Source organism: Nycticebus coucang, chromosome 3 (genome assembly GCF_027406575.1).
Source record: "Nycticebus coucang isolate mNycCou1 chromosome 3, mNycCou1.pri, whole genome shotgun sequence".
Taxonomy (NCBI): domain Eukaryota; kingdom Metazoa; phylum Chordata; class Mammalia; order Primates; family Lorisidae; genus Nycticebus; species Nycticebus coucang.
In genome coordinates this window covers 72,919,040-72,945,391 of record NC_069782.1, presented here as the reverse complement: position 1 = coordinate 72,945,391, position 26,352 = coordinate 72,919,040, and the positions used below count along the sequence as shown (strand labels likewise).

Sequence of the window (26,352 nt, the reverse complement as noted above, 5' to 3'; positions counted from 1 at the left end):
TGCTATTTCTTTTAAAAAATAGGGTTTCGTAATTTTCCTTGTAGAGGTCCTTCGCCTCTTTTGTTAGGTATATTCCTAGGTATTTTATTTTCTTCAAAGCTACTGTGAAGAGAATTGTATCCTTGATTAGCTTCTCATATTGGCTGTTATTGGCATATACAAAGGCTTCTTTCTGATTTGTGGACTTTGGTTTTTATATCCTGAGACATTACTGTATTTTTTGATCACTTCCAGGAGTCTTGGGGTTGAGTCTTTGGGGTTCCCTTAAGTATAACATCATGTCGTTGACACAGAGGGAGAGTTTGACCTCCTCTGCTCCCATGTGGATGCCCTTATTTCCTTCTCTTGCCTGATTGTATTAGCTATAACTTCCAGCACTATGTTGAATAGTTGTGGTGATAGGGGATAGCCTTGTCTGGTTCCAGTTCTAAGTGGAAAAGCTTTTAGTTTTACTACTTCATTCAATGTAATAATGTTAGCTGTTGGTTTGTCATAGATGGCTTCTATCGGTTTAAGAAATATGCCACCTATGCCTTCTTCAGAATTCTAATTAGAAAAGTATGCTGTAGGGCTGTGCCTGTGGCTTAAAGGAGTAGGGCGCTGGGCCCATACTGGAGGTGGTGGGTTCAAACCTGGCCGCAGCCAAAAACTGCAAAAAAAAAAAAAAAAAAAAACCCAGAAAAGTGTGCTGCAGCTTGGCGCCGTAGCACAGTGGTTACTGCGCCGGCCATGTGCACTGAGGCTGGTGGGTTCGAGCCCAGGCCAGCTAAACAACAATGAGAACTGCAACAAAAAATAGCTGGGGCTTGGCACCTGTAGCCCAGCAGCTAGGGGGCCAGCCACATACACTGGAGCTGGCAGGTTTGAATCCAGCCTAGGCCTGCTAAACAACAATGACAACTACAATTAAAAAATAGTTGGGCGTTGAGGCGGGCACCTGTAGTTCCAGCTACTCGGGAGGCTGAGGCAAGAGAATCTCTTAAGCCAAAGAGTTGGAGGTTACTGTGAGCTGTGATGCTACAGCATTCTACCGAGGGTGACATAATGAGATTCAGTCTCAAGAAAAAAAAAAAAAGAAAAGGATGCTGAATTTTTTCAAATGCTTTTTCTTGTTTTTCTTTTGTTATATCTCCCTTTGGCCTCAGAATAATAGCCTCATAGACTAAATTTGGAAATGTTCTCTCTCTGGTTTTTTGGAAGCATTTAGAAGAATTAGTGTTATTTTTTTCTTTCTTTCTTTCTTTTTTTTTTTTGTTTTATTGTTGGGGATTCATTGAGGGTACAATAAGCCAGGTTACACTGATTGCAATTGTTAGGTAAAGTCCCTCTTGCAATCATGTCTTGCCCCCATAAAGTGTGACACACACCAAGGCCCCACCCACCTCCCTGCTTCCCTCTTTCTGTTCCCCCCCCATAACCATAATTGTCATTAGTTGTCCTCATATCAAAATTGAGTACATAGGATTCATGCTTCTCCATTCTTGTGATGCTTTACTAAGAATAATGTCTTCCACGTCCATCCAGGTTAATACGAAGGATGTAAAGTCTCCATTTTTTTTAATGGCTGAATAGTATTCCATGGTATACATATACCACAGCTTGTTAATCCATTCCTGGGTTGGTGGGCATTTAGGCTGTTTCCACATTTTGGCGATTGTAAATTGAGCTGCAATAAACAGTTTAGTACAAATGTCCTTATGATAAAAGGATTTCTTTCCTTCTGGGTAGATGCCCAGTAATGGGATTGCAGGATCAAATGGGAGGTCTAGCTTGAGTGCTTTGAGGTTTCTCCATACTTCCTTCCAGAAAGGTTGTAATAGTTTGCAGTCCCACCAGCAGTGTAAAAGTGTTCCCTTCTCTCCACATCCACGCCAGCATCTGTAGTTTTGAGATTTTGTGATGTGGGCCATTCTCACTGGGGTTAGATGATATCTCAGGGTTGTTTTGATTTGCATTTCTCTAATATATAGAGATGATGAACATTTTTTCATGTGTTTGTTAGCCATTCGTCTGTCGTCTTTAGAGAAAGTTCTATTCATGTCTCTTGCCCATTGATATAAGGGATTGTTGGATTTTTTCATGTGGATTAATTTGAGTTCTCTATAGATCCTAGTTATCAAGCTTTTGTCTGATTGAAAATATGCAAATATCCTTTCCCATTGTGTAGGTTGTCTCTTTGCTTTGGTTATTGTCTCCTTAGCTGTACAGAAGCTTTTCAGTTTAATGAAGTCCCATTTGTTTATTTTTGTTGTTGTTGCAATTGCCATGGCAGTCTTCTTCATGAAGTCTTTCCCCAGGCCAATATCTTCCAGTGTTTTTCCTATGCTTTCTTTGAGGATTTTTATTGTTTCATGCCTTAAGTTTAAGTCCTTTATTCATCTTGAATCAATTTTTGTGAGTGGGGAAAGGCGTGGGTCCAGTTTCAGTCTTTTACATGCAGACATCCAGTTCTCCCAACACCATTTATTGAATAGGGAGTCTTTCCCCCAAGGTATGTTCTTGTTTGGTTTATCAAAGATTAGGTGGTTGTAAAATGTTAGTTTCATTTCTTGGTTTTCAATTAGATTCCAAGTGTCTATGTCTCTGTTTTTGTGCCAGTACCATGCTGTCTTGAGCACTGTGGCTTTTTAGTACAGACTAAAATCTGGTATGCTGATGCCCCCAGCTTTATTTTTGTTACAGAGAACTGCCTTAGCTATACGGGGTTTTTTCCGGTTCCATACAAAATGCAGAATCATTTTTTCCAAATCTTGAAAGTACCATGTTGGTATTTTCATAGGAATGGCATTGAATAGGTAGATTGCTTTGGGAAGTATAGACATTTTAACAATGTTGATTCTTCCCATCCATGAGCATGGTATGTTCTTCCATTTGTTAATATCCTCTGCTATTTCCTTTCTGAGGATTTCATAGTTTTCTTTATAGAGGTCCTTCACCTCCTTCGTTAGGTATACTCCTAGGTATTTCATTTTCTTTGAAACTATGGTGAAGGGAGTTGTGTCCTTAATTAGCTTCTCATCTTGACTGTTATTGGTGTACACAAAGGCTACTGACTTGTGGACATTGATTTTATATCCTGAAACATTACTGTATTTTTTGATGACTTCTAGGAGTCTTGTGGTTGAGTCTTTGGAGTTCTCTAAGTATAAGATCATGTCGTCAGCAAAGAGGGAGAGTTTGACCTCCTCTGCTCCCATTTGGATTCCCTTTATTTCCTTGTCTTGCCTAATTGTATTGGCTAGAACTTCCAGCACTACGTTGAATAGTAACGGTGACAGAGGACAACCTTGTCTGGTTCCAGTTCTAAGAGGAAAAGCTTTCAGTTTTACTCTATTCAGTAAAATATTGGCGGTGGGTTTGTCATAGATAGCTTCAATCAGTTTTAGAAATGTGCCACCTATGCCTATACTCTTCAGTGTTCTAATTAGAAAAGGATGCTGGATTTTATCAAATGCTTTTTCTGCATCTATTGAGAGGATCATGTGATCTTTATTTTTGCCTCTGTTAATATGGTGGATAACGTTTATAGACTTGCATATGTTAAACCAGCCTTGCATCCCTGGGATGAAGCCTACTTGATCATGATGAATGACTTTTTTGATGATAAGCTGTAATCTATTGGCTATAATTTTGTTGAGAATTTTCACATCTATATTCATGAGTGAGGTTGGTCTGAAATTCTCCTTTTTGTTTGGGTCTTTTCCTGGTTTTGGTATCAGGGTGATGTTTGCTTCATAGAATGTGTTGGGGAAGATTCCTTCTTCCTCAATATTTTGGAATAATTTCTGCAGTACAGGAATAAGCTCTTCATTGAAGGTTTTATAGAATTCTGGAGTGAAGCCATCTGGACCAGGGCATTTTTTGGTTGGAAGATTTTTTTTATTGTTTCTTTGATCTCAGTGCTTGAAATTGGTCTGTTCAGGAGCTCTATTTCTTCCTGGCTGAGTCTAGGGAGAGGGTGTGATTCCAAATATTGATCCATTTCTTTCACATTGTCAAATTTCTGGGCATAGAGTTTCTGGTAGTATTCAGAGATGATCTCTTTTATCTCTGTGGGATCAGTTGTTATTTCCCCTTTATCATTTCTCACTGAGGTTACTAGAGATTTTACTTTTCTATTCCTCATTAGTCTGGCCAATGGTTTATCTATTTTATTTATTTTTTCAAAAAACCAACTCCTTGTTTCATTAATTTTCTGAATGATTCTTTTGTTTTCAATTTCATTGATCTCTGATTTGATTTTGGATATTTCTTTTCTTCTACTGAGTTTAGTCTTAGATTGTTCTTCTTTTTCCAATTCCGTAAGATCTCTTGTGAGATTGTTGATGTGCTCTCTTTCTGTTTTTCGAATGTAGGCATCTAAAGCAATGAATTTTCCTCTCAAAACTGCTTTTGCAGTATCCCAGAGGTTTTGGTAGCTTGTGTCTTCATTGTTGTTATGCTCAAGGAAGTTAATGATTTCCTGTTTTATTTCATCCTGCACCCATCTGTTATTCAACAGAAGATTGTTTAATTTCCATGCTTTGGGTGGGGTCGAGCATTTTTGTTAGAGTTGAGTTCCACCTTTAGTGCCTTATGGTCTGAGAAGATACAAGGTAAAATTTCAATTCTTTTGATTCTGTTGATATTTGTTTTGTGTCCCAGGATATGATCAATTTTGGAGAATGTTCCATGGGGTGATGAGAAGAATGTATATTCTTTATCTTTGGGATGGAGTGTTCTATATGCGTCTATCAAGCACAGTTGTTCTAGGGTCTCATTTAAGTCTCTTATATCCTTGTTTAATTTCTGTTTAGAGGATCTGTCCAGCTCTGTAAGAGGAGTGTTAAGGTCCCCTGTTATTATGGTATTATCAGATATCATATTGCTCAGACTGAGTAAGGTCTGTTTCAAGAATCTGGGAGCATTTAAATTGGTTGCATAGATATTGAGAATTGAAATGTCTTCTTGTTGTATTTTTCTCTTGACCAATATAAAGTGACCATCTTTGTCTTTTTTAACTTTAGTTGCTTTAAATCCACATGTATCTGAAAATAAGATTGCAACTCCTCTTTTCTTCTGAATTCCATTTGCCTGAAAATTTGTCTTCCAACCCTTGACTCGGAGCTTTAATTTGTTTTTTGAAGCCAGGTGTGTTTCTTGCAGACAGCAAATGGATGGCTTGTCTTTTTTCATCCAGTCAGCCAATCTATGTCTCTTCAGTGGGGAATTCAAGCCATTAACATTTATTGAGATAATTGATAAGTGTGGTAGTATTCTATTCATCTTATTTTGTGAGAGTCCATTGCTTAGTTTTATCTTTGCATCAGTGTGGAGGTTTGATTCTGTCCTTTAATTTCTGAGTTCTTACTTTGCTGCTGATCCATTGTGGTGGTCAGTGTGCAGAACAGGTTGAAGTATTTCCTGTAGAGCTGGTCTTGTGGCGAATTTCCTCAGTGTTTGTATATCCGTAAATGATTTGATTTCTCCGTCAATTTTGAAGCTTAGCTTAGCAGGGTACAGAATTCTGGGCTGGAAATTGTTCTGTTAAAGGTAGATGACCATTGTCTTCTTGCTTGGAAAGTTTCATTAGAGAAGTCTGCGGTCACTCTGATGGATTTGCCCCTGTAGGTCAACTGGCGCTTACTCCTGGCAGCTTGCAGAATCTTTTCTTTTGTCTTGACTTTGGACAGGTTCATCACAATGTGTCTTGGAGAAGCTCGGTTAGAGTTGAGGCGACCTGGGGTCCGATATCCCTCTGAAAGCAGTGTGTCAAAATCTTTGGTGATATTTGGGAAATTTTCTTTTATAATGTTCTCTAGTATGGCTTCCATTCCTCTGGGGCATTCTTCTTCCCCTTCTGGAATTCCTATAACTCGTATGTTGGAACGCTTCATAAAGTCCCATAATTCTGACAGTGAACGTTCTGCTTTCTCTCTCTTCTTTTCTGCCTCTTTTACTATCTGAGTTATCTCAAAAACTTTGTCTTCTACCTCTGAAATACTTTCTTCTGCATGGTCTAACCTGTTGCTGATATTTTCCATTGCATCTTTAAGTTCCCTGATTGACTGTTTCATTTCCTTCAGCTCTGCTATATCCTTTTTATATTCTTCATATCGTTCATCTCTTATTTGATTCTGTTTTTGAATTTCCTTTTGGTTAATTTCCACTTTATTAGCAGTTTCCTTCATTGTTTCCATCATTTCTTTCATTGTTTTCAACATGTGTATTCTAAATTCCCTTTCTATCATTCCTAACATTTCTGTATAGGTGGAATCCTCTGCAGTAGCTACCTCATGGTCCCTTGGTGGGGTTGTTCTGGACTGGTTCTTCATGTTGCCTGGAGTTTTCTGCTGATTCTTCCTCATGAGTGATTTCTTTTATCTGTTTCCTTGCCCTAATTTTCCTTTCACTTCCTCTTGCTCTTTAAGTTCTCGTGCCTGTGGACTAATGGTTACAGGACCAGAACGGTGAGAAGGTTGAAGAGCAAAAAAGGGATGAAAGAAAGGAGGACCGAGTGATAAGAAAAAAAAAAAGAAAAATAGAGAAAGGAGAGGGGGTGGGTAAAAGGAATATTGACAAAAAGAAGAGAGGCACAGAAAGAGGGAGACAGAGCAATATAGGTGTACAGTAGGGTACTTTGATATAACCTTAAAAAAATACCCACCTTTTGGGGGTCCCAGTTGGGTGGTTCCCTTGAGGTCAGCAGCTCTTTGCTAACCTGATCAGACACAGTACCCCACCTCCACCAAGTAGAGAGGAAAGACAAAAATGCTATAAATCAAACCAAAACAAGCAAACAGAAAACTTTATGGGATAAAATTGGCTGGAAAAAACAAATAATAGCGGTAGAAACACTAACAAAAATGAAGTTCTAATTATTGAAATAGGCAGCAATGGCAAATTATAATTAAACTAGAAAAATTGAGAAAGAAAAAGGATCTGTATGGAAAAGGTTGAACTTAAAAAACAAAACAACAATCAACAACATCAAAATAAACAAAAAAAACAACCAAACCAAAAAAAAAAAAAAAACACAACCAAAAACAAAGCAGTATGTATGTTATTGAATATTGTCTGGGCAACACGTGGTCTTCTGGGGTATGAGATGTTAATCACAGTTCTGATACGACTGGAGGCTGCTAGTTTCTCAAACCGCAGCAGGTAGACACCCTAAATCTCTCTTCAGCCCACTTAAAAGGCACTTTGAACTTATTCACTTGCTGAGCAGAAGCTTTCCCAGGGAAGTGCTTCTAGCTGGAATCACTGCTGAAGTGGCTATCCACTTACCCTGTGTGCCAAAACTGGTCTCCCTCTGCCCCCGAGGGTTAGGGCTGCAAGGTGGCTCAGACCCCGCCCTTAGGCTACTTGGTCGCTGGGTTACCAGCTCCCACTCAGTTCCAGCTCTGCGACCCTGAGGGTGGAGCTTGCCCGGGCAGATCACTCACAATGGCTGCCTGTGACCCAGAGCCAAACACTATTAGCTCCGTCTGGCTCAGCGGCTCAGACTGGGGCCCTAGACAAAGGCCAAAGTTCTCCGCACTCCTGCTCAGGCTCTCCCCAAGGCAGTTCAGCTGAGTGCCAAGTCCAAAGACACCAAAACAGTTCACAGGTAAGGCCTTTCTGGTTTGCAGTCTCGCTGCTACTGAACTTACAGTTGCGGGCGGGTTTAGACGGATTGAACACACGCGACCACTTGCCGGTTTTCCACTGTTTTAGTCCTCCTCTTGGGGTCCGGAAGTCTCTTGCTGACTCCCTGTATCCTCTCAGGGGTGATGATAGGCAGATCCCACCAGCCAGAGATGCCTGGAGTCCTATATCCCCAGACTCACGGTGCCCAGATGCAAGGAAGCTGTTACTCTGCTGCCATCTTGCTCCGCCTCTTCTCTTTCCAGTCCAAGACACTTCCCTTTCCCAGCTCAGGATGGCAGGAATATGAGCACTCATTTCCTTCAGGGTAGTGCTGACTTCTTTCTTTCTTTCTTTTTTTTTTTGTAGAAACAGAGTCTAACTTTATCGCCCTCGGTAGAATGCCATGGCGTCACACAGCTCACTGCAACCTCCAACTCCTGGGCTTAGGTGATTCTCTTACCTCAGCCTCTCAAGTAACTGAGACTACAGGCGCCTGCCACAAGGCCTGGCTATTTTTTGTTGCAGTTTGGCTGGGGTCGGGTTTGAACCTGCCACCCTCAGTATATGGGGCCGGCACCCTACCCACAGAGCCATAGGTGCTGCTCAGTGTTATTTTTTCTTTTAAACATTTGGTAGACTTCACAAGTGAGGCCTTCCTAGTTCTGGACTTTTCTTTCTTTGTTGGGAGGTCTTTGATTACTGATGCAATCTTCTTGTTTTAAGTCTATGCAGATTTTCTTTATTTTTCCCTTTTTTTTTTTTTTGAGACATAGTCTTACATTGCCCTGGATAGGATGTGATGATGTCATAGCTCACAGCAACCTCACACTCTTGGGACTCACTCCATCCTCCTGCCTCAACCTTCCAAGTAGGTGGGACCACAGCTACCCTCCATAATATCCAGTTATTTTTTTTCCATTTTTAGAAGAGATAGGGTCTTGCTCTTGCTCAAGCTGGGCTATCTAAAACTTTGTCAGTTTTGCTGATCTTATTCTGAAAAACCAACTTTTGGTTTCATTGATTTTTTTTTTTTATTATATTTCTATTTCCTATTTCATTTATCTCCACTCTATTATTTCCTTCCTTCTGGTACCTTTGGATTTAGTTTTCTCTTTTTCTAGTTCATTAGCGTGTACAGCTAGGTATTGATTTTACATCTTCTTAATACATACATTTACTACTACAAGTTTTCCTCTTAACACTGCTTTTGCTGCATTTCATAAGTTTTGGTATATTAGACCAGGTGTAATTGCTCACACTTGTAATCTAGCATTTTGGGAGGATGAGGCAGAAGGATCACTTGAGGCCAGGAGTTTAAGACCAGCCTTGGCAACATATCAAGAACTCCCATCTCTGTAAAAAATTAAAAAAAAGAAATTAACCAGAATTGTGGCATATGACTGTAGTCTCAGGTATTTGACAAACTGATGCAGAGGATAGTTTGAGGCTGAAGTAAGTTATGATGACACCACTACACTCTAACCTGGGTAACAGACTGAGACTCTGTCTCAAAAACAGAAAAAAAGTTTTGATATGTTATAGTTTTGTTTTCATTCATTTCTGCATTATTTTCTAATTTTTCTTTTGATTTCTTCTTTGATCCATGGGTTGTTAAAGAGCATAAAGAGCCGGGTGCCGTAGCTCATGCCTATAATCCTAGCACTCTGGGAGGCTGAGGCAGGTAGATTGCTTGAGCTTACGACTTCAAGACCAGCCTGAGCAACAGCGAGACTCCTTCTCTAAAAAATAGTTGGGTATGGGCACCTATAGTACCAGCTACTTGGGAGGCTGAGGCAAGAGAATCACTTAAGCCCAAGAGTTTGAAGTTGCTGTGAGTTGTGATAGCATGGCACTCTACTGAGGGTGACATAATAAGACTCTGTCTCAAAAAAAAAAAATTGGGGCTCAGCGCCTATAGCTCAAGCGGCTAAGGCACCAGCCACATACACTAGAGCTAGCAGGTTTGAATCCAGCTCGGGTCTGCCAAACAGAATGACAGCTACAACCAAAAGAAAAGAAAAAATAGCCAGGTGTTGTGGCGGGCACTGGTAGTCCCAGCTACTCCAGAGACTAAGGCAAGAGAATTGTTTAAGCACAAGAGTTGGAGGTTGCTGTGAGCTGTGATGCCATGGCATTCTACCCAGGGTGACAGCTTGAGGCTCTGTCTCACAGAAAAAAAAAAAAAAAAATTTGGCAGCACCTGTGGTTCAGTGGGTAGGGCGCTGGCCCCATATACCGAGGGTGGTGGGTTCAAATTCCACCCTGGCCAAACTGCAACAAAAAATAACTGGACTACAGGCACCTGTAGTCCCAGCTACTTGGGAGGCTGAGGCAAGAGAATTGCCTAAGCCCAAGAGCTGGAGGTTGCTGTGAGTTGTGATGTCACTGCACTCTACCGAGGGCGACAAAATGAGACTGTCTCTAAAAAATAAAAAATCATAACTTTGTACATTTATGGGGTTCAGGATACTGCTTCGATATACAATGTGAAATGCTTACATTGAACTAAGTAACGTCCATCACAATTATACTCATTTCTTAATAGTTTTGAAAAGTTATCGTTTAATAAAAAATAATTAAAAAACAACATAAAAATATACCAAAACATTAAGGATATATACTGCAAACTAGGGGTTGAAATAAACAATATACTTTTAAGTATCCCATAGGTCAACAAGAAAGAAGCAATTAAAACAAAATATTTCAAATTAAATGGTAATAAGACCTATCAAAATTCATAGAATACAAGCTAAATTAATTGCTATAAAAATATAGTGTTGTGGGCGGCGCCTGTGGCTCAGTCGGTAAGGCACCGGCCCCATATACGGAGGGTGGCGGATTCAAACCCAGCCCCGGCCAAACTGCAACCAAAAAAAAGCCGGGTGTTGTGGCGGGCGCCTGTAGTCCCAGCTACTCGGGAGGCTGAGGCAAGAGAATTGCTTAAGCGCAGGAGTTGGAGGTTGCTGTGAGCTGTGTGAGGCCACGGCACTCTACCGAGGGCCATAAAGTGAGACTCTGTCTCTACAAAAAAAAAAAAAAATATATATATATATATATAGTATTGTAAGACTGTTTAAGGAAAAAGAACAGTACAAATTGGGCGGTGTCTGTGGCTCAGTGAGTAGGGCGCCAGCCCCATATGCCGAGGGTGGCGGGTTCAAACCCAGCCCCAGCCAAACTGCAACAGAAAAATAGCTGGGCGTTGTGGCGGGCGCCTGTAGTCCCAGCTGCTCGGGAGGCTGAGGCAAGAGAATAGCTTAAGCCCAAGAATTAGAGGTTGCTGTGAGCCGTGTGATGCCACGGCACTCTACCTGAGGGCGGTACAGTGAGACTCTGTCTCTACAAAAAAAAAAAAAAAAGAAAAGTACAAATTATCAACATGAAGAATAAAAAAAGGAGACATCACTACAGAATCAACATATAATCTCAAGAAATGCACTCTCAAAAAAAAAAGAAAGAAATTTGCTCTCATTCTATGGCATCTATTATAACTTGCTCCAAATCTGGAATTCTATTTTGTTAGGAAATATAAGGTACAGAAGGTATATAGCATGAGATTGAGATGTTTTACAAAGAAGTGCTTAGAGAAGATACTCGAGAGTTTGTCTTATAATTACATTTGCATAGCAATGATCAGTTTTTATCTATGTGAATTTTTATTTGGGATGGCTTGAGTCTACACTTGCAAAGGAAGAATTGTGGTTTTTTTGTTGTTGTTGTTTGTTTTTTTGCAGTTTTTGGCTGGGGCTGGGTTTGAACCCGCCACCTCCAGTATATGAGGTGTACTCCTTTGAGCCACAGGCGCCGCCCATGGAAGAATTGTGTTTTAACTTAGATAGTATGTTTATTTAGGAATGGTTAGGGAAGGGGATGATGACAATTTGGGGAAGTCAAAAGGTCCCCATCTGACCACCCTTATCTCAGCATGTAAGTTAGTTTGTAATGTTGTAACAAAAATACTTCTGTGAAATCTGTTGTCTGTCACCAAAGTGTCAAATATAATAGTAATCATATGCAAAATGAAAAAATAAATCCGGCATTATGGCGGGCCCTGCTAGTCCCAAGTGCTCGGGAGTTTTAGGCAAGTGAATTGCCTTGGCCCAGGAGTTTGAGGCTGCTGTGAGCTATGATGCCATGGCACGCTACCCAGAGCGACAAAGAAAGTAAAACTCTATCTGAAAAGAAAAAAAAAAGTATAAAGAGTATGTTGTTTAATTTGTACATATTTTTGAATTTTCCTTGTTATTGATTTGTTGTTTCAGTTCATTGTGATTGGAAAATGTTTGATGTGATTTCATTCTTAAAAGTGTGGTGCTAAATAGCCGGGCGTTGTGGCAGGTGCCTGAAGTCCCAGCTACTTGGGAGGCTGAAGCAAGAGAATTGCCTAAGCCCAGGGTTAGAGGTTGCTGTGAGCTGTATGACGCCACAGCACTCTACTGAGGGCGATAAAGTGAGACTCAGTCTCTACAAAAAAAAAAAAAAGTGTGGCGTGGAAATCTTCAACTATTATTGTAGGATCGTCTATTTCTCCCTTCAGTTCTGTCCATTTTTGCTTTGTATATCTTGGGGACTCTGTTGTTAGGTGCATATATGAGATATTACAGTTAACTTACAGACTTCTCAGTCTGCACTTACGTTGGCAGCACTGTGCAAACAACTCAGTAAGGTTTCTTTTTTTTTTAGTTTTTGGCCGCAGCTAGGTTTGAACCCACCACCTCCGGCATATGGGACCGGCGCCCTACTCCTTGAACCATAGGCGCCGCCCTCAGTAAGGTTTCTTAATCTTGGTATATCAGTGTCCCACAGTTATGTTCATGTTGATGGGTGGCAGTGTCTTGCTGAATGGCATTCATTATTGTTGGTGGGTTTTGCATGTGCTGTACGACATCAGTTCTTTTTTTTTTTTTTGTAGAGACAGAGTATCACTTTATGGCCCTTGGTAGAGTGCCATGGCATCACACAGCTCACAGCAACCTCCAACTCCTGGGCTTAAGCGATTCTCTTGCCTCAGCCTCCCAAGTAGCTGTGACTACAGGCGCCCGTCACAACGCCCATCTATTTTTTGGTTGCAGTTCAGCCGGGGCCGGGTTTGAACCCACCACCCTCAGTATATGGGGCTGGCGCCTTACCAACTGAGCCACAGGCGCCGCCTACGACAACAGTTCTGATGGTCATTTCAGAAAAAGAGTTTCAAAATTGACTGGGCATGGTGGCTCACACCCTTAATCCTACCAGTCTGAGATGGTGAGGTGGGTGGATTGCTTGAGCTCAGGAGTTAAAGACCAGCCTAAGTGAGAGTGAGACCTCATCAATACTAAAAATAGAAAAAAACTAGCTGGGCATGGTGGCGCGTGCTTGTCCCAACTGCTCAGGAGGCTGAGGCAAGAGGATTGCTTGAACTCAGGAGTTTGAGGTGTCAGTGCATAGCGTCCCAGGGGGAGTACTTCTAAGATGTTCGTAGTGATATGAAGCAATGAGGTTTATAGCATGTCTTCTAGAATGAGTTCATGTTCTTAATTGTCTGACCTTGTATATACTGATGGTATTGTAAGATTATAATAGCTTTCTTTTACTGCATCTTTTCTCTGTTTAGATATATTTAGGTACACAAATACTCACTGTTATGTTGAAGTTGCCTGTAGTACTCAGTACAGTAATGTGCTCTCAAGGTTTGTTGCCTAGGAGCAATAGACAATACAGTTGACCCTTGAACAACACAAAGATTAGAGGCACTGATCCCCTGCATAGTTGAAAATCTGCATATAACTTTTGACTCCCCCAAAACTTAACTACCAGTCGCCTGCTGTTGACCAGAAACTTTCTGAGAACATAGTCAATTAGCATATAATTTATATATCATACGTAACAGTACTCTTAAAGTAAGCTAGAGATAAAAATGTTATTAAAGAAAATACCATTAAGAGGGTGGCGCCTGTGGCTCAGTGAGTAGGGCGCCGGCCCCATATACTGGGGGTGGCGGGTTCAAACCTGGCCTCGGCCAAACTGCAAGCAAAAAATAGCCGGGCGTTGTGGCGGGCGCCTGTAGTCCCAGCTGCTTGGGAGGCTGAGGCAAGAGAATCGCGTAAGCCCAAAAGCTTGGAGGTTGCTGTGAGCCATGTGACGTCATGGCACTCTGTGGAGGGCAGTAAAGTGAGACTCTGTCTCTACAAAAAAAAAAAAAAGAAAATACCATTAAGAAAATCATAAAGAAGGAAAAGTAAAATATTTTTCCTGGCAGCAGCATTACCTTTTCATTACATGGAAGTACATTTTCTTTTTTTTTTTGAGACAGCGTCTCACTATGTCATCCTCGGTAGAGTGCAGTGGAGTTACAGCTCACAGCAATCTCCAACTTTTGGGCGTAAGCGATTCTCTTGCCTCAGCCTACTGAGTAGCTGGGACTACAAACGCCCACCACAACGCCCAGCTATTTTGTTGTTGTTGTTGCAGTTGTCCTTGCTTTAGCTGGCTGGAGCCAGGTTTGAACCCCCCCCCACCCTTGGTGTATGTGTGCTTGTGCCCTGCTGACTGAGCTACGGGTGCTGAGCCATGAAAGTACATTTTCATAAAGATCTTTTTTTTTTTTTTGAGACAGAGTCTCAAGCTGTTGCCCTGGGTAGAGTGCTATGGCATCACAGCTCACAGCAACCTCAAACTCTTGGGTTTAAGCAATTCTCTTGCCTCAGCTCCCACTCCCCACCCCCCTAAGTAACTGGGACTATAGGCGCCCGCACAACACCCGGCTATTTTTGGTTGTGTTTGTCATAGTTGTTTGGCAGTTCCAGGCTGGATTTGAACCCGCCAACTCTGGTGGATGTGGCTGGCACCCTAGCCACTGAGCTACAGGTACCAAGCCTTTCATAAGGGTCTTAATCCTCCTGGTCTTCACGTTGAGTAGTCTGAGGAGGAGGAGGAAGAGAGGGGGTTGGTCCTGCTGTCTCAGGGGTGGCAGAGGCAGAAGAGATGGGGGATGTGAAAGGGAAGGCAAGAGAGGCAAGTGGATTTGGTGTAACTTTACGAAAATAACATTAGAATTTCTGTTTGACTTTCTGGATTTTCCATTTCTCTAAAAAATATTTCTATGTGGCATTTTAGAATGTTGTTTTAGAAAAAGCTGTGAAAGTCATTAGCTTTAGTTTCAGTGCCCATGTCATAGAAGGATCCATGTTGTAAAGGAAGTCAAAAGCAATCTTGAATAATCAGAATCTTTCTGCCAGATTGTCTAATGTCAATTTGTTATCTGACTCCACTACTTGTATATCATCTTTCTCATCATCTGGTGCTGGTTTGGAAGCACTCATCTCCATCAAGTTGTTTTCTGTTAATTCCTCTGGTGTGGTGTTTAGTTCATGATTTCCTTGATAGGCTCTGTTGTAAATCCTGTCAAGAAATGTACAACAATGGACACAGTTTTCTCCAGAAGGAATTTATTGTTTGGGGTTTGGTGGCTTTTTTGCAACAACAGTGACTTTTATGATGTCCTTTCTACTGGAGTTCTCTTCCATAGCATTGACAATCCTTCCTATAGATTGCTGTGGGTAATGAGCCTTGAAGGTTCTTAGGACCCCTTGATTTTATCTAGAGGCAGAATTAGAGACATTGTATTTGGAAGCAAGTAGACCACTTTGACACCCTCTGTTTTGAACTCATAGGGTTTTGAGTGGCAGGAACATTGTCCAATATCAAAAGAACTTTAAAAAGCAGTCTCTTACTGGCAAGTTACTTCCTTACTTCAGGGGCAAAGAATTAATAGAACCAATCCAAAAAAAGAGTTCTCATTGTCCAGGCCTCCTTCTTGTTATATAACCAAAAGACTGGTAGTTGGTGTTTATCTTTTCCCTTTAAGGCTCAGGGGTTAGCAGCTTTTACTTTATTTTATTTTTTTGAGACAGAGCCTCAAGCTGTCACCCTGGGTAGAGTGCTATGGCATCACAGCTCACAGCAACCTCCAACTCCTGGGCTCAAGCTATTCTCCTGCCTCTGCCTCCCAAGTAGCTGGGATTACAGGCACCTGCCACAACGCCCAGCTATTTTTTAGTTGCAGCCATCATTGTTGTTTGGCAGGCCCACGCTGGATTCGAACCTGCCAGTTCAGGTATATGTGGCTGGTGCCTTAGCCGCTTAAGCCACAGGCACTGAGCTGGTTAGCAGCTTTATAGAAGAGTCCTGATCATAAACCCAGCTGCATCTGCATAAAACAGTAGAGTTAGCCTATCCCTTCCTGCCTTCAATCCTGGTGCTTGCTTTTCTTCCTTATTGATAAATGTCCTTGGCAGCACATTTTTCCAGCATAGAGCACTTTTGTCTTTATTAAAAACCTATTCAAGCAGATATCCTTTCAATGATTTTCTTTTCTTTTCTTTTTTCCCCTGAGACAGTCTCATTCTGTCACCCTGGGTAGAGTGCTGTGGCGTAATCATAGCTCACAGCAAATGCCTTGGCTCAAGCAATCTTCTTTGCCTCAACCTCCCAAGTAGCTGGGACTATATGTACCTGCTACAACACCCAGCTTTATAGAGGTCTTACTCTCAGTCAGGCTGGTCTCGAACTCCTGAGCTCAAGCAATCCACCCATCTCGGCTTCTCTGAGTGCTAGGATTATGGGCATAAGCCATTATGCCTGGCCCCTCAATGATTTTCTTTTTTTCTTTCTTTTTTGTTTTTTTTTGAGACAGAGCCTCAAGCTGTCATCCTGGGTAGAGTGCTGTGGCATCACAGCTCACAGCAACCTCCAACTCCTGGGCTCAAGTGATTCTCCTGCCTCTGCCTCCCAAGTAGCTGGGACTATGGGCACCTGCTACAATGCCCGGCTTTTTTTTGGTTGCAGCTTTCATTGTTGGTTGGCAGGCCCAGGCTGGATTCAAACCCGCCAGCTCAGGAGTATGTATCTGGTGTCTTAGCTGCTTGAGCCACAGGCACCGAGCCTTGGTGATTTTCTTAATGGCATCTGAGAACTTGTCTGCTGCCTCTTGGTCAGCAGAAGCTGCTTCTCCTGTTATCTTGACTTTTTTTTTTTTTTTTTTTGAGATAGTTTCATTATGTCGCCTTCTCAGTAGAGTGCGGTGTCATCACAGCTCACAGCAACCTCAAACTCTTGGGCTTAAGCAATTCTCTTGCCTCTTCCTCCCAAGTAGCGGACTACAGGCACCTGCCACAAGGCCCGGCTATTTTTTTGTTGTGGTTGTCATTGTTGTTTAGCTGGCTGAGGCTGGGTTTAAACCTGCCAGCTTCAGTGTATGTGGCCGGTGCTATAACCACTGTGCTACAGGCACTGAGCCTATCTTGACATTTTTAAAGCCAAACCTCTTTCTGAAATTAATCAAACCATCCTTTGCTGTCACTAAATTCTCCAGTTTTAGATCACTCACCAGACCTGTCCACCAGACCATAGGGGCAGCTTCTTTACCTGCTGGGAGTTGGGGTAGGACCTCAGGCTTTGGTAGGTATCCACCTGGGTGTCTTACAGCTAGGGTGTGTGTGTATCAGAGAAGAACCCAGATCTAAGCCTCTTCCTTGACAGCCTCCTCCTTGGACTTGAATGGCAGACTAACCCTAAGGTACCTTTAACACTGGCTAGAGTTGCTATCTAGAGCCCCAGCAAGTACTAGGATCCTTTTGCTTTAAGTTGTTGTACAATGACTTTGCCTTTTCTTGAATCACATTAGACTCTATGGATAAGCTTTTCCTTTAGCAATCCTGTAACCACATAAAGGCTGCATTTTCAAAAGGAGATAGAAAGTTATTTATTTATTTATTTATTTTTTGTAGCTGTACTGTACCACCATCGGGTAGAGTGCCGTGGCGTCACACGGCTCACAGCAACCTCTAACTCTTGGGCTTACGCGATTCTCTTGCCTCAGCCTCCCGAGCAGCTGGGACTACAGGCGCCCACCACAACGCCCGGCTATTTTTTTGTTGCAGTTTGGCCGGGGCTGGGTTTGAACCCGCCACCCTCGGCGTATGGGGCTGGCGCCCTACTCACTGAGCCACAGGCGCCGCCCCAATAGAAAGTTATTTTGCCAAAAGTGCAGGGGTGTTTTTTTTTTTTTTTTTTTTTTGAGACAGATTATCAAGCTGTCATCCTGGGTAGAGTGCAGTGGCATCACAGCTCACAGCAAACTCCAACTCCTGGGCTCAAGCGATTCTCCTGCCTCCACCTCCCAAGTAGCTGGAACTACAGGCATCTGCCACAATGCCTGGCTATTTTTTGGTTGCAGCCTTCATGGTTGTTTGGCAGGCCCGGGCTGGATTCGAACCTGCCAGCTCAGCTGTATGTGGCTGGCACCTTAGCCGCTCAAGCCACAGGTGCCGAGCCAGTGCAGGGTTTTAATGCCTGCTAGCATAGTTGTTGTGATGTCTTCACAAATTTTTCTTTCTTTCTTTTTTTTTAAACAATGGTCCTTATTCTGATTTTGTTTATCTTAAAATGGTGGGTGACTGCCTCTGAAGACCCCACTCAATCTACAATATATGTCAATCAATTCAACTTTTTTCTTATAACATAAATTTTCTCTGCTTCTTGGCAGTACGTCTAGCATCATTAGTGACACTTTGCATCAGTTCCAGGTTTATGGCATTACACTAAACAACAATGAAAAATAAGCAAGAACTCCCAAAGATCGCTTTTCTGCAATATGCAGTTTCCTGGAGAGGTGAACTGCTCACACAGATGATTAGTGTCACATGCCATTTTAAGCTGATACTTGAAACAACTTGAGGTCTCTACAATAGCAACAGGAGATGACTACAAAATTATTACAGTATTATAGTATACTATAATTTTATGTAATTTAGTATTGCATCTTCATGTTTATTTACATTTATCTTGACCCAGTGGTGTTATGTACAGTGTGTGTGTTCATAAGTTTTGATAAATTTTAACTTTTTTTTGTTGTTGTTGCAGTTTTTGGCTGGGGCCGGATTTGAACCCTCCACCTCCGGTATTGGGGCCAGCACCCTACTCCTTGAGCTACAGGTGCTGCCAAATTTTAACTTTTTATAATAGAATTGTATATGTTTTATGATAGTAAGTTATAAAATAGACTAGTATCTACATACATTTGATCCATTCGCAGCATACTTTTTATTTCAATATTTTGAAGCTATGCAGTTCATCTGCATGTTTTTTCAAATTGTTACAAATCTCCAAAATATTTTCCAATGTACAGTGAACCTCAGTTGACTACACAAGGGACTGTAATGAACTGGTTAACATAGAGAGTGATATAAGGAAGTAGGCCTACTGTACTGATACATATATGTGGTGCATGTCTGGTCTATAGAAAATTAGGTCAACTTAAGGAGATGGTTCAACTATAGAGGTTCTACTGTATTTATTGAAAAATGCCTATGTTGGGTGGCGCCTGTGGCTCAAAGGAGTAGGGCACTGGCCCCATATGCCCAAGGTGGCGGGTTCAAAGCCAGCCCCAGCCAAAAACTGCAAAAAAAATTATAATAATAAAATAAATTAAAAAATAAAGGAAAAATGCCTATGTAGGTGGCACCTGTAGCTCAGTGGGTAGGGCACCGGCCACATACACCAAAAAGTTGGCAGGTTCGAACCCAGCCTGGGCCAGCTAAAACAATGACAACTGCAACAAAAAAAACAGCCAGGCCTTGTGGTGGTTGCCTATAGTCCCAGTTACTTGGGAGGGTGAGGCAAGAGAATCACTTAAGCCCAAGAGTTTGAGGTTGCTGTGAGCTGTGACGCCACAGCACTCTACCCAGAGTGACAGCTTGAGACTTTGTCTTAAAAAAAAAGGAAAGAAAGAAAGATGCCTGTGTATAAGTGGACCCATGCAGTTCAAACTTGTGTTGTTCAAGGGTCAGCTTTTGCCTAAGGTATGAAGTAGGCTATACCATTTAGATTTGTGTACATGCAGTCTGAAAAGTTCAGGCTCAGCGCCTGTGGCTCAAGCGGCTAAGGTGCCAGCCACATACACCTGAGCTGGTGAGTTTGAATCCTGGGCCCGCCAAACAACAATGATGGCTGCAACCAAAAAATAGCTGTGTGTTGTGGTGGGTGTGTGTGATACCAGCTGCTTGGGAGGCAGAGGCAGGAGAATCGCTTAAGCCCAGGAGTTTGAAGTTGCTGTGAGCTGTGATGCCACGGCATTCTACCAAGGGTGACAGCTTGAGGTTCTGTCTCAAAAAGAAAAGAAAAGTTCATATGATGACAAAATTGCCTAAGGATGCATTTCTCAGACAATCCTCTTTATTAAGTGACTCATGACTTTGTCTTTGGATTTGAAGGGAGTCTTCTATAAAGAGCATAAAAATGGATCCTGTTATTTGTCTTAAACCTTAAAGTACTTATATTCTTTCTTAACAGAGAAAACTCAGGAAATGCATAGCAAGCATAATAATCACCACAGTCAGTTTTGCACAATCACCTCTCACCTCTCCCTCCTTGACAGCAGTTTGAGGGATGGCCAGTGTGTGGCCTGGTCTCTCATTTCCTACTACAAACTCACGAGGATGGACTAGGGTGTGTGTGGTCTCTCGTTATCCCATTCTGCACATGACTATCAGTGACTTAGAGTGGCCATTTCATGCTATCTCATGCTGCCCCCTCCCCACATACCCTGCACTGTGAACAGAAGTATCTCCCCAACCCAAACCTAGCTTCAGTGGAGCTTGACGCATAGGTGCTTAGAGGATTCAGACTCACCCTGTTGCTTGGCAATATCACCTACACTTGCAAGATGAGGATGGAACCCCAAGAAGGAAGGCAGCTTGCCGAGGTTGTGTGGCTGGTCTCTTGGCCAACTCTAAGGGCACTTTCTTGCTTAGTTATTCTCTGACCCCAAAAGTCTCAGATTCTAGATCGAGAAGAAAAGCTACTGAATGAGGATTCTAGTACTTGCTCGGGCTCTAGATAGCAACTCTAGACAGTGTTAAAGGGACCTAGGGTCAGTTTGCCATTCAAGTGCAAGGAGGAGGCTTAGATTTGATGCACACACCCTAGTTGTAAGACAACCAGCTGGATACCTACAAAATCTAAGGTCCTACCCCAACACCCAGCAGGTGAAGAAGCTGCCCCTGTGGTCTGGTGGACAGATAACAGGCTCCACAGTCTCAGGATCAGGTTCAAGTCCCATTGGTCCACCTACTCAGGGGTGCATGGACAGCCTCACCTGCCTGCCGCTCAGAACTCAGCTCCTGTGCCTTCACCGCAGGCTCCTTCACTGCCCTCAGTACCCCCACAAACCTAGGAGGAAAGTGTAGTTGTGAGGCCAGTGAGCAACCATAACCTATTTCTGGTAGGATCCAGCTCTTTCCGCCCTCCTAGAGGGACCTCTGCACCCCCTCTGTTCAGCTTCTCGCCTAGGAAGCCTCCATCCATGTGGGGCCATTGCAGATCTCTTCGCGGATCAATATTGCAGGCTCTAGCCAAGTTCCAAAGCTGATGCCAAATTAAATGTCAGTTGCTTTGAAGATGGTTGGCTGCCTCCCCTGAAGGGAGCCATACATCTGACTCTGAATCTGTGTTCATTTGCACCGCATGTGTTAGCCATGGGGGTGCCTTCTGAAAGCCAGTGTGCATGAGTCTGTGCACACACATGTACGCCCATGCGTCTGTCTCAGCTTGTTAAAGTTCCTGTCTTATCACCTGTTAGCCATGTGATTCTGATTGAGGCCCAGAGCCTCTGATTTCTGGTGTCCATGTCTGCAATGTGGAGGTGCTTACAGCCTGCTTAGAAGGTCACCAGGAAACGTGGGTGTACATAACAGCACATGTGCTGACAGTTGTGACATGAGGGCAGTACTGTACAGCAGACCCTGTACCTAGGTACTAGGGTATTGTTAATGTGTTGAATTTATAGCGCATGCCAGGGTAGGACCCATGGCTCATGCTTTGTTCACTGACTTCCCTATGTCTTTGGTTTCCAGTTCAGGACCTCAAGGGGCTTGGTTATGAGAAAGGGAAGCCTGTGGGTCTGGTGGGTGTCACGGAGCTGTCAGATGCCCAGAAGAAGCAGCTGAAAGAGCAGCAGGAGGTATGGCCTTGGGGCACATGGAACTGGAGGAGTATCCTCTGTCCCCCTGTAGTGGAGTGGTCACAGATATATTCATGTGCTCACCAGGCCTTTGTGTACAGGCAGAGCCCATGATTATCTGGAGGCTCCTAGGCAGGCAGGTGCTCCACGCTACTCCTCACCCACCTTTGCTGTCAGTGGCATGACACCCCCTCCCCCCAAGGATATGTACATAGCAGGGCCTCAGGCTGCCTAGGAAGTGCCACCCCCCAGGGCAGCCTTGAGCCCAACAGTTGCCTCCCACCATACTCAAGGCCTGGTCCCCACAGTATAGTCCACATTTGTTTTCCTAGTCACTAGAGAGTGACTAGTTCAGGATAGTCCTGGTTAGCACAGGGTACCCTGAGGGATTTGAGGCTGCCTGGTTGGCATTAGTCTCTGCAGGTGGCTCTTTGGCCCGGCATGTCCTCTGCTGCCTCTGAGGAACTACAGGCTCCTGCCTGTTGGTTCCTCTCTTCCAGGCCCACAGCCCCGTCACATCACCCTCTACCCTCCCAGGAGTCAGGAGCCTAGGCTGCCATTTTTCAGTGGCCAAGGGGTTCTCTTGTGCTTTATTGACACTAGGATTTAACCAACCCAGGGCATGTCCTAACACAGGCCTCAATGCCTGCTGGAGCCTGGGACAGGGCCCTTGTTCACTGGCATGTGCCATGCCCACAGATGCAGCAGATGTACGACATGATCATGCAGCACAAGCGTGCAATGCAGGACATGCAGCTGCTGTGGGAGAAGGCAATACAGCAGCACCAGCATGGCTATGACAGTGATGAGGAGGTGGACAGTGAGCTAGGCACCTGGGAGCACCAGCTAAGGCGCATGGAGATGGACAAGACGCGGGGTAGGCCAAGGCTGGGGGGAACTTAGGGTGGGCCTTATCTGCCAGGCACTGTGGGCCCAGCTGAACCCACTCACCCCACAGGAAGGCACATGGAGGTACACAGGTGGGTCTTGAGCCTTCTGTTCTAGTTTAGCCCCAGTCTACTTCCCCCATCTGTAAGAGGCTTGGTCTCTCTATGCCTCAAGTTTCTTCAGTGGTGAAAATGGGGTGGTCCCAACAGTACAGGGGTGGGGAGCCTTGCTGAATATTCATCAACATTTGAACAAAAGGTTTGGCAAGGATGCCTTGGGGAGGAGGGCTAAGGCTGGAATTGTGCACCAGCCACCTCCTTCCCTGGAGGCCACAGGCTCCCACCAAGACTGGTGCCTATGCTTTGGGAGCCATCTGGCCTGCTCCCCACCTCCTACTTCTCCCTCTTCTCACCTTCCCTGCTCCTCTGAGCAGAATGGGCCGAGCAGCTGACAAAGATGGGCCGGGGAAAGCACTTCATTGGAGACTTCTTGCCTCCAGATGAGCTGGAGAAGTTCATGGAGACCTTCAAAGCCCTAAAGGTGAGTAGGAAGCACCAGCCCCTCCTGCAGCCACCACCTTTTCCTATGGATACCTGAAATGGCCTCCAGTATCCCCAGCAGCAGGAACCAGGCCTCTTGCTGCTGGGGGCATCTGTTTATGACACTCTGGCTGTCTGTGTAGGGAATTAGCAAATAGCAGCTCAGCTGGCTTCAGAAACATTTCTTGGGGCTCTGGGGGTAAATTCTGCTTTATTGCCAGTGGAGCCAATTAAGTGCAGTTTATAGGCAAAGTGTTTCTCTAGCAGAGACCCCCCCCACCCCCCCAGAGTAGTCTCTCCACAATGAGAGATTAAAATTCTGCCCCTGCTGCTGCTGGGCTCCTGAGGAGAGATGGCTGACATGGCCTGTCCCTTATTGTCTTTTTGAGTTCTTTTTTTTTTTTTTTGTAGAGGCAGAGTCTCACTATACTGCCCTCGGGTAGAGTGTCGTGGCGTCACACGGCTCATAGCAACCTCTAACTCTTGGGCTTACACGATTCTCTTGCCTCAGCCTCCCAAGCAGCTGGGACTACAGGCACCCGCCACAACACCCGGCTATTTTTTGTTGCAGTTTGGCCGGGGCTGGGTTTGAACCCGCCACCCTTGGCATATGGGGCCTGCGCCCTACTCACTGAGCCACAGGTACCGCCCTTGAGTTGTTTTTTTTTTTTTTTTTTTAATAAAACTGTTTTGTACTCCATAATTTTATCCAACAAGATGGTAACCTCACTGACCACATTATTTTAGCAATCTGTACAACAAATTGCTCTCAAAACATGAACATAGGACTTTTCTTTGCAAATATATCCCATGGTGGATAAGGCCTGTGGAACTCACCATCTTGCCCCTTTTGACTTGGCTGCCAGAGAACTCAGTGCTAAGTTTTGTGCTGAGGCCCTGGAGACCCCCAAGAAGAACAAGGAGCTTGGTCTGTTCTCAAGGAGTCTCACTTGGCAGGTGGGATGTGGCCCCAAGTATTGAGTAAAGCCAAAAAGGTGGGGGTTATATTTGTGGGCTGGAGCTGGAGCCCAGGGACAGTTACAGCGCTGATGGATGACAGTTGCCTTCTTGTCCTGCAGGAGGGTCGTGAGCCCGACTATTCAGAGTACAAGGAGTTCAAGCTGACTGTAGAGAACATTGGCTACCAGATGCTAATGAAGATGGGCTGGAAGGAGGGCGAGGGGCTGGGTTCAGAGGGCCAGGGCATCAAGAACCCTGTTAACAAGTGAGTGTGGCTGACTGGGGGTGGGGTCATAGGCACCCCTGCCCCTTCCCTGCCCCTACCCAGTTATGTTATACCTTTTCCGTAGCATCCTATTGCACATACCTCATCAGACACAAGCCAGTGATGCAGGGAGGCTGGGCACGCCTACTCCTCCCTAGCCCAGGGTTAGGCCCTCCCAGGGCTTCTTGGCCCTACTTGCCTTGTAAAGGTCTTGTTTGAATTCTCCATAAGTGGAAAACGAGTCCCAGAAACTAGTATGAACTCTCCCAGGTGTGACCCTCATGTGTGCTGCACCCCCTGGCTGCTGCATCACCTTCGAGGCTAACCTTGAGTGGCACCCACCACCCTAGAGCTGTGTGTGGTAACATATACTGTGGGCTGCTTCCTGTTTAGGATCCTGGGGGCTGGGCCACTTCAGCCTCACGATCCAGGCTTGTCTCTGCCAGATGTCCCCTAACCCTGCCCAGCCTCCATGGTCAAGTGCCAGGAGGTGCTTCTCTGCCTGGAATCCCAGCTCTGCATCCCCCTTCCCACTGGCAGCAGCCCAGCCCCCTGCTCACACCGCCTCATCCCCTTTCTGTAGAGGTACCACCACAGTGGACGGTGCTGGCTTTGGCATTGACCGGCCAGCAGAGCTCTCTAAGGAAGATGATGAATATGAGGCTTTCCGAAAAAGGATGATGCTGGCCTACCGTTTCCGGCCCAACCCCCTGGTATGTGTGCTATACTCCTTCGAAGTCACTTTCAGCTGGGCTGTCCCAATTTCTCCGTCTACAGTGTTTGGGGGGTGGTAATAGAAGTATACCCCCTCTTCCCCACTCTTAAGTAGGCCAGGTCTCACCAGCAACCCCTATCATTCTGCCTGCATTCAAGCCTATCCTGCTCATCTCTAGAGTGTGAGGTCAGCTGCCCCTCAAAGCTTCTGGACTGGAGAAGGAACTACTGTTTCTTTAGCCTTAACCCTCTCCCCTATTTATATTTTTTGCCTCCCACAGAACAATCCCAGGCGGCCTTACTACTGAGTGTTCTAGAGAAACACGAGTGAATTTTCTGATCAACCAACTGACTGTCCCTGGACTGTGGAATGTTCTGGCCTGCATTTCTCCCCATCCCTCCTGTTGTCACAAGTGTCATGCTGTATTAAAGTCCCAGTGCTCACCCTCCTCAGCCGTGTGCTCCTGCCATCTCTGGCAACTGCTCTAGTTCCTTAGCAACAGGGCAAGGCCAGGTGGGGTGGGGACAGGATGCTGTCAAAGGATACCTGACCCAGCACCCAAGGACTCCTAGAGCACTGTCTGCCCATGGGGTCTCTGTCCCTGCTCCATCTGGGTTGCAGTTGAGTGGAGGACCCATGGAGCTCCCTCTGATGAGAAGAAGGAAAGCTTCCGTCAGGACAATAAACCCTGAGACATGGCCATACCTAGGCCAGAGGAGTGTCAGGGACCTCCAAGCCTAGCACTGTGCTACAGTAGGAGGATGGGGAGAACTCACTAGGCAGGGCCCAGCTTTTCCCTCAGACTTGAAGGGCAGGTGGCCCCAGGGCACTCCTGAGCCTCTACTTCCCTGGCAGGTGGTATAGGCAGGACCTAGCACACATAGCAAGCCATGCCATGGCAGCAGCCCGGGCTGTCCCAGATACTTTGGTTCCACCTATATGGTATGAGCTCAGGTCTCTGAGGTTGGCTCGGCGCCGGTAGCACAGTGGTTATGGCACTAGCCATATACACCAAGGGTGGCGGGTTCAAACCTGGCCCGGGCCAGCTAAACAACTGCAACAAAAAAATAGTCAGGCCTGTGGCCGGTGCCTGTGGTCCCAGCTACTTGGGAGGCTGGAGTGGGAGAATCGCTTAAGCCCAGGAGTTGGAGGGTGCTGTGAGCTATGATGCCGAGGCACTCTACCAAGGGCGAAATAGTGAAACTCTGTCTCAAAAAAAAAAAGTTTCTGAGGCTTATGCTTTTGGGGCAGTTGCACCATGCTGACACATCAGGCACCTTCTAGAGGAGGCAGCCTCTGAGCAGGAGGTTTTGAGATGGGAGGGTAGCCTGGGCCAAGGTGCGTGCCAAGACCTCCCTACATCTCCCCCAGCCTC

The 26,352-nt window shown here is 44.6% G+C and overlaps 1 protein-coding gene across 1 annotated transcript in view; it reads left to right on the top strand.

Annotated features, from left to right (window-relative positions):
* The window catches only part of SUGP1 (SURP and G-patch domain containing 1), a 49,664-nt gene extending 24,238 nt beyond the window's left edge, over positions 1 to 25,426 (top strand). Inside the window, exons 9-14 of the mRNA XM_053585307.1 lie at positions 21,504 to 21,610; positions 22,310 to 22,487; positions 22,932 to 23,038; positions 24,117 to 24,262; positions 24,846 to 24,975; positions 25,258 to 25,426. Of these exons, the coding sequence (XP_053441282.1) occupies positions 21,504 to 21,610; positions 22,310 to 22,487; positions 22,932 to 23,038; positions 24,117 to 24,262; positions 24,846 to 24,975; positions 25,258 to 25,284 (695 nt within the window). The 3' untranslated portion in view covers positions 25,285 to 25,426. The remainder of the gene's footprint in view (positions 1 to 21,503; positions 21,611 to 22,309; positions 22,488 to 22,931; positions 23,039 to 24,116; positions 24,263 to 24,845; positions 24,976 to 25,257) is intronic.
* Positions 25,427 to 26,352: the final 926 nt, after the last annotated feature.